The sequence below is a fragment of the Euprymna scolopes genome, chromosome 11 (assembly GCF_053919585.1).
Source record: "Euprymna scolopes isolate OS-2025 chromosome 11, ASM5391958v1, whole genome shotgun sequence".
NCBI classification, from domain to species: domain Eukaryota; kingdom Metazoa; phylum Mollusca; class Cephalopoda; order Sepiida; family Sepiolidae; genus Euprymna; species Euprymna scolopes.
Window position 1 is genome coordinate 78,422,485 of NC_136492.1, and position 13,301 is coordinate 78,435,785.

Consider the following 13,301-nt stretch of genomic DNA (forward strand, 5'->3'; position numbering starts at 1 on the left):
ACATTATGGAATCCTTATTTTTCTTTATAAAACAATTTACTTTTTTTCTTGTCTTTATTCTTTAGATGCAGTATAGGCTTTGACAATGACTTCAAGACAGTGTAAAAATGATCCAAGCAAATTCTGCTACATATGTGGCGAATTAACATTTGCTAAAGAAAGGCGCAGCATTACCAGCCATATCAAGAAATTGTACAAGGCGTACTTTCATTTTGATATAGGAGACCAAGACAAGTCATGGGCTCCTCATGCCTGTTGTCTTACATGTGTGAAAACATTGAGCGCATGGTATGCAAAAAAGAATGTTCACATGAAGTTTGGTGTGCCAATGATTTGGGGAGAGCAGAAAGATCATTCTAATGATTGCTATTTTTGTCAGCAAGACTATACGGGCTGTACAACAGCAAAAAAAAAAAAGAAACACATTGTTTACCCAAATTTGCAATCAGCAATGCGCCCAGTTGAGCACTCAAAAGAATTACCTGTACCAAAACCCCCTGATCAGGAAATGTGGAGTTCAAGCAGTGATGAAACAGTAGAATTTTCTAATTCAGAAAGCAATAATAAACCAATACTATTTTCTCAAGATACTCTAAATGACTTATGCAGAGATCTTTATTTAACCAAAGACAAAAGTGAACTTCTTGCATCAAGGCTTAAAGAACAAAATCTTCTTAGAAAAGGTGTGAAAATAACATTGTACAGAAAACGTGCACAAAACTTGCATGTTTTGTTCACTTTGACAGATGATTTATTCTTCTGCAATGACATTGTTGGACTTTTTGAACAGCTGGAAATACAATATGATAACACCAACTGGCGACTTTTCTTAGATGCATCCAAGGAAAGCATAAAAGCTGTTTTGCTTCACAATGGGAACACCCTGCTATCTGTTCCTATAGCTTACAGCACAACTATGAAAGAATCATATGAAAATTTAAAAACAATTTTAGCAAGCATACATTATGAAGTCCATAAATGGCATGTTTGTGCAGATTTCAAGGTTATAGCCATGCTCACTGGCCTTCAGCCAGGCTATACTAAATTTTGTTGCTTCTTGTGCTTATGGGACTCTAGAGCAAGAGCTGAACACTATGTACACAAGCACTGGCCTGCTAGAGATGAAATTGAGCAAGGAAAACATAACATCGAACACAAACCACTTCTGCAAAGTGATAGAATCCATTTACCACCTTTGCATATTAAACTCGGTTTGTTCAAGCAGTTTGTGAAAGCACTAGACAAGGATTCCTTGGCATTTGCATATCTTGCAGAAAAGTTTCCTTCATTAAGTCGAGCTAAAATAAAAGAAGGTCTCTTCATAGGTCCCCAAATTCGAAAAATTGTTCTTGATGAAACTTAACACACATCTCACGAGAAAAGAAAAATGTGCCTTTGAGTCATTCAAGAAAGTTTGTGATAACTTCCTGGGAAAACATAATTCAGAAGACTATGTGCAAGTTGTGAATGATCTATTGCATCATTTTCATGATATGGGATGTAACATGTCTCTAAAAGTTCATGTGCTCCACTCTCATTTGGATTTTTTTACTGAGAATCTTGGCCATGTGAGTGATGAACATGGCAAAAGGTTCCATCAAGATATTTCATTAATAGAAAAACGTTTTAAAGGAAAATGGAACACTGGTATGTTGGCAGACTACTGCTGGAATTTAAAAAAGGATGATGACACTACACAAGAGAGTTAAGAGGACAAATGTTGTTTAAACTGGTGAATTCAGTGGTTTTTTTTTTTTTTCAAAATAATTAATAATAAAGTACATGAAAATGGTACCTAATCCAGAGAAATAAATGTCAGATTTGGAATCAGCATACTTTTCTTACACCGAAACAGGTCTTATATGTCTTGTACTTTTTTTTCAATTCAAATTTGTTGCACAGTGTTATCAGACAGATAAATATTATACACAATCACACATAAGTGGATGGAATAAAAAAGTTAAAAAAAAGGTTGCTTCAAGCATGGGAAAATGTAAGTTAGGGAAACTCAAAGACATTACTTATAAATGATATCCGACAAAAAATAAGTACACTTAATAACACAGGAAAAATATTCAACAGCACCATCATATACATATATACACATGCATGTGCACATGTGTGAAAATACCAGTAGTTTTTAAGATTCTATGATAATAAAAGATTAATTTTCTGTAGATTTTTTTTTTTATTTAACTTTGAACAATTTCAATTTAAAAATTTATCAGTTAAAATTGAATTCCTCTTTTAACTAAAATTTGTAATAAAAAAGATTTTTCTTTATTTTCTAATTTTAATTTAAATCATTTTCTTTTCTTAGTTAATATTTCACGGCGCACAGTATGGAATTGATGCCAGAAAACAACAGAGAAACATTGTTTCAATATTCACCAATGAGTATTGACTTTTGTGAAATGAACAATGACGACCATAATAAGAATGGATGTACAGAATTCAATGATCCTGACAGAGAAATCTTGTTTGGTCCCCTTAATGAATTCGATGACGACGACGATGATGATAATGATGGTGATGATGGCAATGATGTTGTTAATGAATTTGATAATGATGATGTTATTGTTATTGATGATGACCAACTTAATGCCAGACAGTTAATGGATTTGCTTTTATACTGTCCGAGTAGATTGAATGCCGTATCTGTTCTCACTCAGTTATGACTGTCTGATTTGTGATATGTCATCTATCAATTTATTAATCGCGAAAAACTTCTAATTCAGTTTGACAGTTATTGCTGATAAAATTATGGATCTAAATTGTTTTGAATTGTTTAAAGTGTCTTTCTTATAAATATATATTAATGTAAAAAGACGATTAAAACAACTCATTTTTTTAATGAATCCATTAAATTTCTGTTATTTCCTTGGAAAAATTGTAAGATGTACCTTTTTATTAAATTTACCCATATTTCTCTTGAAAACTTATAATCTCTGGAAAAGTCTATTAAGTGTTTTAATTATTGGATGTCACTTCAAAATACATTGCTTAAAACACACATGCATAAGAATACTGGCTGTATTATTGAAAAAAATTGGAATTGGGAATTTAGCATGGAATTGGTAATTGTATCAGAATTTGGGAAAAATATTGGAATCGTCCCTCACTGGTATAAATGTATGCATGTATATATATATATATATATAGCTAAGATCTGAGCAGAGAATGCTGAGGCGCCGTTTAAAAGCTGCCCCTGTCCATGAAAAGTTGGAAATTCAAAATATCATTGACGATATACAAAAGAGGATTTTGGCAATATCTAGAGCTGAGAATCAAATAAACATCGAAAGAAGAAACGCCTGGCACGGAAAAAAATTCTACAAAAATCCTTATGCTTTCGCAAAAGAAACTTTTCACAGAATCAAAGAGTGGTAAACTAGATGTACCGAGGGAGAAACTCGAAAGTCATTTGAAGCCGACATATTCTGATGAATTAAACAGTATCCCAATGCCTCATCTAAAAGACTTACCAAAACCCAAAGACCCAGTGGTAACGTTTAAGGATGACAGAATAGAACTGAGAGAAGTCCGAGACTTCGTCCATAAGGCCCGTGCTGGTAGCTCCCCAGGTATAAATGGAATATCGTACAAGCTATATAAAAAAAAGCGGTGAAAGTTTGACCTTGCTTTTCAAATTTAAACTTTCACCGCTTTTCGGGGGGTTTTTTTTTTTTTTTTTTTCAAACCTTAATTTTTTTTGATTCATCCTGCCTTGACAGACGTGTTTTAAATATTATATCCAGTGCTTTTCTTTTAATGATTTGGAATTCATTCCATTTGCGCTTTTTTCCAAGTAACTCTGCCTTTTGGATTATTTTGGACCATTTGGAATTCACCCATTGGATTGAAATTTTAAATTCGACCGTTTTGGATTCTACCATTTTTGGATTTTTACCCTTCATCGGACTATCCATTCATGTGAAATCTTTTTATCATTTTTCTTTTGCCTCCTGTTCCCCTTACCTAACCCTTTTTTTTAACCAAGTAAGATCTGTGACTTACTTGTAGTTTCATTAAATACTTTTATATGCAAAATCCGATCCTGCATTTAGCTAATTCCTGCCCTCTGATGAGAAGGAGAGTATTTCTCCGAAGCTCCGCGGATTAAGGACTATCCACTTATCTTGTGCTTCCTTTTTTAAAAATTAAATGTTTTTAACTCTTTTTCAAGATGTCTTTTAACATGTTTTATTAATCATTTGTTCATTCATATATATATCGTAATTTTTCAATCCAGTTACCATAAAAAGTCAATCCACAAACAAGATTTTTTTTTTTATATTCATTTATTTGTTTTATTTATTTATTTATCTTTTAATACATAAACGAATTTTTATATTAAATTTGTGTCTTACACGTGTTTCATTATGTTTATAGCCGATGCTGCCATAACACAAATTATCAGAGACAGATAAATATTATACACAATCACACATAAGTAGATGGAATAAAAAAGTTAAAACAGGTTGCTTCAAGCATGGGAAAATGTAAGTTAGGGAAACTCAAAGACATTACTTATAAATGATATCCGACAAAAGATAAGTACACTTAATAACACAGGAAAAATATTCAACAGCACCATCATATACATATATACACATGCATGTGCACATGTGTGAAAATACCAGTAGTTTTTAAGATTCTATGATAATAAAAGATTGATTTTCTGTAGATTTTTTTTTTTTATCTAACTTTGAACAATTTCAATTTAAAAATTTATCAGTTAAAATTGAATTCCTCTTTTAACTAAAATTTGTAATAAAAAAGATTTTTTTTTATTTTCTAATTTTAATTGAAATCATTTTAGCTAATATTTTACGGCGCACAGTATGGAATTGATGCCAAAAAACAACACAGAAACATTGTTTCAATATTCACCAATGAGTATTGACTTTTGTGAAATGAACAATGACGACCATAATGAGAATGAATGTACAGAATTTAATGATCCTGACAGAGAAATCTTGTTTGGCCCCCTTAATGAATTCGATGACAACGATGATGATAATGATGGCGATGATGGCAACGATGTTGTTAATGAATTTGATGATGATGAGGATGTTATTGTTATTGATGATGATGACAAGAATGATGATAACGAATGTACAGAATTAAATGATCATGGTAGAGAAATCTTATTTGGTCCCATTAATGAATTTGATAATGATGACGATGTTATTGTTATTGATGATGATGACGACCAACTTAATGCCAGACAGTTAATGGATTTGCTTTTATACTGTCCATACTGTCTGAGTAGATTGAATGCCATATCTGTTCTCACTCAGTTATGACTGTCTGATTTGTGGTATGTCATCATCTATCAATTTATTAATAGCGAAAAACCTCTAATTCAGTTTGACAGTTTTTGCTGATAAAATTATGAATCTAAATTGTTTGGAATTGTTCAAAGTGTCTTTCTTATAAATATATATTAATGTAAAAAGACGATTAAAACAACTCATTATTTTAATAAATCCATTAAATTTCTGTTATTTCCTTGGAAAAATTGTAAGATGTACCTTTTTATTAAATTTACCCATATTTCTCTTGAAAACTTATAATCTCTGGAAAAGTCTATTAAGTGTTTTAATTATTGGATGTCACTTCAAAATACACTGCTTAAAACATGCATGCATAGGAATACTGGCTGTATTATTGAAAAAAAAAAAAAAAAAAAAAATCAAGACATTTTATTTAATGAATTGCTTTTTGTGAAAATCATTTGTAAAATAAAATTGGCCATTTTCAATAAATTTTCTTTCCTGTTCTCTTTTTCTGTTTTATGAGTCATCATCATTTTTTTTTTCTTGTGCACATATTGGCGCCTATATTATCATTGACCGTAAGACAAACTTGTATATTTTTGAACACAGACGTCTAACGAAAGTCGTTTTATAAACAATAAGATATATTTATTTAAGGCAACTATACTGTTGAGTGTATGCAGGCGAAAGTTAAAAAGCGTCAGAAAGAGTAAAATTATGAAATAACTGAGCTGTATTTCTTCAGGTGGAGAATGGACTTACTCATGACATTTTGTTTAACCATTATAAGAATACTGGCTGTATTATTGAAAAAAATTGGAATTGGGAATTTAGCATGGAATTGGTAATTGTATCAGAATTTGGGAAAAATATTGGAATCGTCCCTCACTGGTATATATATGTATAAATGTATGCATGTGTGTGTATGTATATATATATATATATATATATATATATATATATATATATATATATATATATATATATTGTAATTTTTCAATCTAGTTACCATAAAAATTCACTCCACAAACAAGATTTTTTTTTTATATTCATTTATTTGTTTTATTTATCTTTTAATATATAAGCGAATTTTTATACTAAATTTGTGTCTTACACGTGTTTCATTATGTTTATAGCCGATGCTGCCATAACACAAATTATCAGACAGATAAATATTATACACAATCACACATAAGTGGATGGAATAAAGTTAAAAAAAAGGTTGCTTCAAGCATGGGAAAATGTAAGTTAGGGAAACTCAAAGACATTACTTATAAATGATATCCGACAAAAGATAAGTAAACTTAATAACACAGGAAAAATATCCAACAGCACCATCATATACATATATACACATGCATGTGCACATGTGTGAAAATACCAGTAGTTTTTAAGATTCTATGATAATAAAAGATTGATTTTCTGTAGATTTTTTTGTATTTAACTTTGAACAATTTCAATTTAAAAATTTATCAGTTAAAATTGAATTCATTTTTTAACTAAAATTTGTAATAAAAAAAGATTTTTCTTAATTTTCTAATTTTAATTTAAATCATTTTCTTTTCTTAGCTAATATTTCACGGCGCACAGTATGGAATTGATGCCCGAAAACACAGAAACATTGTTTCAATATTCACCAATGAGTATTGACTTTTGTGAAATGAATAATGACGACCATAATGAGAATGAATGTACAGAATTTAATGATCCTGACAGAGAAATCTTGTTTGGTCCCCTTAATGAATTCGATGATGATGATGATAATAATGATGGTGATGATGGCAATGATGTTGTTAATGAATTTTATGATGATGACGATGTTATTGTTATTGATGATGATGACAAGAATGATGATAACGAATGTACAGAATTAAATGATCATGGCAGAGAAATCTTGTTTGGTCCCATTAATGAATTTGATGATGATGATGACAATGTTATTGTTATTGATGATGACCAACTTAATGCCAGACAGTTAACGGATTTGCTTTTATACTATCCATACTGTCTGAGTAGATTGAATGCCATATCTGTTCTCACTCAGTTATGACTGTCCGATTTGTGGTAGGTCATCATCTATCAATTTATTAATCGCGAAAAACTTTTAATTCAGTTTCAGTTTTTGCTGATAAAATTATGAATCTAAATTGTTTGGAATATTTTAAAGTGTCTTTCTTATAAATATATATTAATGTAAAAAGACGATTAAAACAACTCATTATTTTAATAAATCCATTAAATTTCTGTTATTTCCTTGGAAAAATTGTAAGATTTACCTTCTTATTAAATTTACCTATATTTCTCTTGAAAACTTATAATCTCTGGAAAAGTCTATTTAAGTGTTTTAATTATTGGATGTCACTTCAAAATACATTGCTTAAAACATGCATGCATAAGAATACTGGCTGTATTATTGAAAAAAATTGGAATTGGGAATTTAGCATGGAATTGGTAATTGTATCAGAATTTGGGAAAAATATTGGAATTGTCCCTCACTGGTATATATATGTATAAATGTATGCATGTATATAGCTATATATATGTATGCATGTATATAGCTATATATATGTATGCATGTATATAGCTATATATATATATATATATATATATATATATATATATATATATATATATATATATATAGCTAAGATCTGAGCAGAGAATGCTGAGGCGCCGTTTAAAAGCTGCCCCTGTCCATGAAAAGTTGGAAATTCAAAATATCATTGACGATATACAAAAGAGGATTTTGGCAATATCTAGAGCTGAGAATCAAAGAAAACATCGAAAGAAGAAACGCCTGGCACGGAAAAAATTCTACAAAAATCCTTATGCTTTCGCAAAAGAAACTTTTCACAGAATCAAAGAGTGGTAAACTAGATGTACCGAGGGAGGAACTTGAAAGTCATTTGAAGCTGACATATTCTGATGAATTAAACAGTATCCCAATGCCCAATCTAAAAGACTTACCAAAACCCAAAGACCCAGTGGTAACGTTTAAGGATAACAGAATAGAACTGAGAGAAGTCCGAGACTTTGTCCATAAGGCTCGTGCTGGTAGCTCCCCAAGTATAAATGGAATATCGTACAAGCTATATAAAAATTGCCCAGGCGTCCTCAAGAGACTCACTGTCCTTATGCGGCAAGTTTGGAGGCAGGGTATTGTACCACAGGAGTGGGGTCTGGCTGATGGCATTTGGATACCAAACGAGATGCAATCGAAAGGGATCACAAATTTTCGCCCTATATTCCTCCTAAATGTAGAGGGGAAAATATTTTCCAGAGTTCTTGCTCGTCGTATGACAAACTTCCTGATGAGCAACCAGTATATAAACACATCTGTCCAGAAGGCCGGAATACCTGGTTTCCCTGGATGTTTGGAGCATTCACAAATGATCTGGAATTCATTAATATCAGCCAAAAAAGATAAAGCGGAACTTCATGTAATTTTGCTGGATCTTGCAAATGCATATGGATCAGTTCCGCACCAATTAATCCAAATGGCTCTTGAATTCTTTAACTTCCTGAAGAAGGTGAGCGAAATTATGAAATATTTTAACTCAGCCTTCATGAAATTCACTGTAAAGAACTATACCACAAAATGGCAGGCACTCGAGATCGGTATTATGATGGGGTGTGTGATCTCCCCACTTCTTTTCGTTCTAGCTATGGAAATCATATTGCGTGGTGCGGCAAACACATCAAAAGGAGTGATGACTTCCGAGCAACTGAATCTTCCTCCATCCCGAGCTTTTACGGATGACATCACTATTCTTGTCCCATCCAAAAATGATGCCGATGCACTTCTACAAAAATACCATGACCTTTTTTACATGGGTGAGGATGTAGGTTAAACCAAAGAAAAGTCGAAGCCTTTCGTTAGTCAAAAGATCTGTTAGGAATATCCATTTCAATATTGGGAGTGATACGATCCCAACAGTTAGGGAGATTCCGGTTAAAAGCCTTGGCCGCATGTACTCAATCTCCTTGACTGATCGACATCGTGGTATAGAAATCCAAAAAGTAACTTCAAAGGGTCTTAAGTCAATTGAAAAGACGGATCTACCCGGAAGGATGAAGGCTTGGTGTTACCAACATGGTCTACTACCACGCCTGTTATGGCCGTTACAAATATATGCGCAAGTGGCTTGGAGTTCCTCCTTGTTTTTCAAAAGTAGGCCTATATACTAATACTGGAAACCTACAGCTGCCAATATCCTCCCTAGTGGAGGAGTTCAAAGTTGGAAAAGTGAGACTCCATATGATGATGAGGGACTCAGCCGACAAGATCATTAAAAAAATACACCCAGAAATAAGATCAGGGACAAAATGGTCGGCCAGTAAGACCACTCAGGAGGCGGAATGTAGCCTACGAATAAAGGATATAATATGCGTCACTCAGTCCAACAGAGCTGGGCAAGGCAGTACGACTAACAAAATATTTGCTAAAGAGGGTCCAAAGGAAAAAAGAGATATGGTGCTCGAAGAGGTCAGGGTGTTTGAGGAGGAGCAAAGAACAGCCGTTGCTGTCGCTCAGGCCAAACAATGTGCATGGACAAAATGGAATGACATCAAACCGATTAAGTTATCATGGAAATCATTAATTGTGATGGAACCATTGGCGATATCATTTCTTCGTTCTACGTATGATATTCTGCCTAATGCGACCAATCTAAAATTATGGCGGTATACCGATTCAGACCTGTGTTTTTCATGTAAACAGGATCGGGGCACTCTGCGCCATGTGCTATCCGCATGCCCGAAATTGCTTCAGTTGTACACATGGCGACATAACCAGGTACTGGAGATAATTATTGAATTGCTGAGAACACAATATGAGTCAGCAAACCAACAACCAGTGACAGTCAAGCAACCCACAATCCAGTTTCACAAAGAAGGTGAACGTCCTGCGAGGAAGAAAAATTCTGAAGTGAAGCTGTTGAATGGAGCTAATGACTGGAAAATTTCAGCGGATCTGTTTACGTCTTTACAATTTCCAGCCCACATAATCCAAACGGAAAAACGACCAGACACTGTAGCATGGTTAGACACAAAGAGTGTCCTCCTGATAGAATTGACCGTCCCCTGGGAGGAGAATGTAGAAGACGCACATGAACGAAAGAAAAATCGTTACGAATCATTACGCGCCGATTGCATAGAAAAGAATTGGAAATGTTTTGTAATTCCTATTGAGGTTGGGTGTCGTGGGTTTCTGGGCCACTCAGTCATTTCGCTTCTTACAAAACTGGGAATAACGGGCCAGAAGCTGAAAGCTGCCTCTAATCAACTTAAAATCACAATTCAACACGCCTCAGCTTGGATCTGAGCGAAGGAAAAAATTTAAAAAACTTCAGCATGAACAGTCATTAGAATTGAACTAACGTCGCAGGTTAAAAAAAAAAAAAAATTAAAAGGACATAAAATAATTAATATGAAAAAACATTCAAAATCAACCATTACAAAAAAAAACAAAAAAAAAACGAACATTATTTATTTGCTTGTTTATCTATTTATGCAGCTATTTACAGTATTGGTTTTTACCTTTTTTTTCTTTTTTTTTTTCACAAATAGTTTTATTTATTCGGCGATCTTGTACTGTAGGCCGTCAGCACACGACGACTCGGCCCTTCGAGGAGGGGGGGACACCTAGTTATTTACACCGGTCGAAACGAAACGCAAATTCACGGTTGCCAGATTGGCTTTTTTAAGAAAACCACAAAAAATTTTTTAAATGAAATGTGACACGCTGTTTACGGGAGAAAGACTTTTTTATTATCAAGATAGTTTTCATTTTTGTTTGAAATTTACAGAAGAAATACTTTTTTAGTGTACAGATAATTTTCATTTTTGTTTGTAATTAAATCGTATTTTGTTTATAATTTTTGTTTGAAAGTTTTTTGTTTTTTACGGTAAAGTTTTTGCGTAAGTTGTTTTTTTGGGTTTTTTGTTTGAAAGTTTTTTTGTTTTATTAAATTTTATTAAATTTAAATAGAATTTCAATTTTTTTTTACTTTTTTTGTTTGAAAATTTCACATTTTTTTTTTACTTTTACTATTTAGTATTACGTTATTTTTTGTTTTAAGTTGTACTTAAAAAAAAAACATGAAAACCGAAATTATCGACCATGTCATGGCAGTTCCAGAAATCCAGCAGAGGAGGTGGACCTTCGCTACTTTCGGGGAGTTACTCGGAAGTAATGAATTAGAAGCTGCAGCAGCATTGGGCCTTATAGGCAACACAAGCCACTGTGAACAGTGCAATAGGGTGAGGGTCCTGCACAAAAGATCCAATAATTCGGATGGGTTTGTTTGGAATTGCGTACGACCCTGCAGGTCCTCAGCCAGTGTGAGGAAAGGATCTTTTTTTTGAAAAAAGCCGCCTACCACTTAGAAAATTATTAAATTTGTTATTCTGGTGGAGCATGGGAATGCCCCAGTGCCAAATAATGGAGGAGGTCCAGGTATCTGAACACACAATTGTAGATTGGATGTCGTTCATCCGTGAGGTGTGTGAGAAAAACCTGTACGACAATCCAATGCTACTTGGTGGCATAGACGACCAAACACAGATTCCCAAAGAAGTTGAGATTGATGAGTCTCTGTTCTTCCGCCGAAAATACAACAGAGGGCGCGTGAAGAATGGAATATGGGTATTTGCGGCCGTGGAGCGAGGAAGTAATAAGTGTAACCTGATAGATGTTGAAAAAAGGGACAGCCAGACGCTAATCCCAATAATAAGATCCTGGATTTTGCCAGGGACGAGGATTCTAAGCGACGGATGGGCGGCATATGATAGTCTGCCACCAATTTACCTTCCCAATAAGGTAATCCATCAGCAATATTTTGTTAACCCAGCGGACCCCTCAATCCACACACAAACCGTTGAGGGGTTTTGGTATCAAATAAAAAAACGACTGAGGAGATCAGCAACGACTGATAACTTGTTCCATTCGCATCTGATGGAAGAGTTATGGAGACGTCGTGGAAAAGGACATGTTTTCCAATGTATATTATTATGTATACGAGAACAGTATATTGTTTCATAACTAAATTTCATAAATAAAACTTTTAATAAATATATTTTTTTCATAAATAAACTTTAATATATTTTTTATAATGTTTTGTTACACATTTGAAAATTTTAAATCTTAAAAGTTCATAAAAAAACTTTCATACTTTTAATAAATATATTTTACCGGTGTAAATAACTAGGTGTCCCCCCCCTCCTCGAAGGGCCGAGTCGTGGTGTGCTGACGTAGCAGTATCAGAATTTTTGTAGGAATTTTTGACACCCCTAACACGAAACTGCGAATACAATATAAAAATCTCGTAATTTCTCTGTTAAAAGTGGGTTATTTATTTTCTTTATGGATTATACTTCCAAAATAAACTATTACAGTTGTTTTAAAAGTAATAAAAATATTTTTATTTTTTTTTTAAAACAGTAATGAATTTTCCGAACTCAATATTTTTCAATTTTTAAACTCAATATTTTTTAATTTTTAAATTTTAAAAATCTATCAAAATTTTTCTATTGATTCTATTTTTACGATATTTTCAGGGTCAATGTGAAATTTTATGTTCTTTCCAATAAACCGAATATAATATTTTAGACAAACGTTTTTTTTAAATTCACGCCCCCCCATTTTCACGCCCCCCCCCCATTTTGAAATGTCTATTAAAAAGTAAATAATTAATTTATGTTTAATAGGTTTATATATCACAAATTGAAGAGAAAAGGTCAATAAATAATATATTCAAATTTAAAACAAAAAAAAAAATCAGTTTTTTAGAAATTTACCTGTAAAGTCCGAAGTTTAAAACCTTATTTTATAAGAACACATTTTTTCTTTTTGTCTTTTTTTTTTTTTTTTTTAATGAAACCTTGGTCCTTGCTCCTTTAATTGAAAAAAAAATTAGGGCTTGAATTACATTTTTCGAGGAGTTATAAGCTTAGAAAGATAGGGGGTCGAATAATTTACGCCTCTCATTTTGAAATGTCTATTAAAAAGTAAATAATTAA

At 32.8% G+C, this 13,301-nt stretch overlaps 1 protein-coding gene across 1 annotated transcript; it reads left to right on the forward strand.

Moving 5' to 3' along the window:
• The first annotated feature begins 9,375 nt into the window (after nucleotides 1–9,375).
• LOC145288167 (uncharacterized) lies at nucleotides 9,376–10,605 on the forward strand. The gene has a single exon (XM_080136224.1). It carries the CDS (start codon nucleotides 9,376–9,378, stop codon nucleotides 10,603–10,605), a length of 1,230 nt encoding a protein of 409 aa, XP_079992350.1.
• The last annotated feature ends 2,696 nt before the right edge of the window (nucleotides 10,606–13,301 follow it).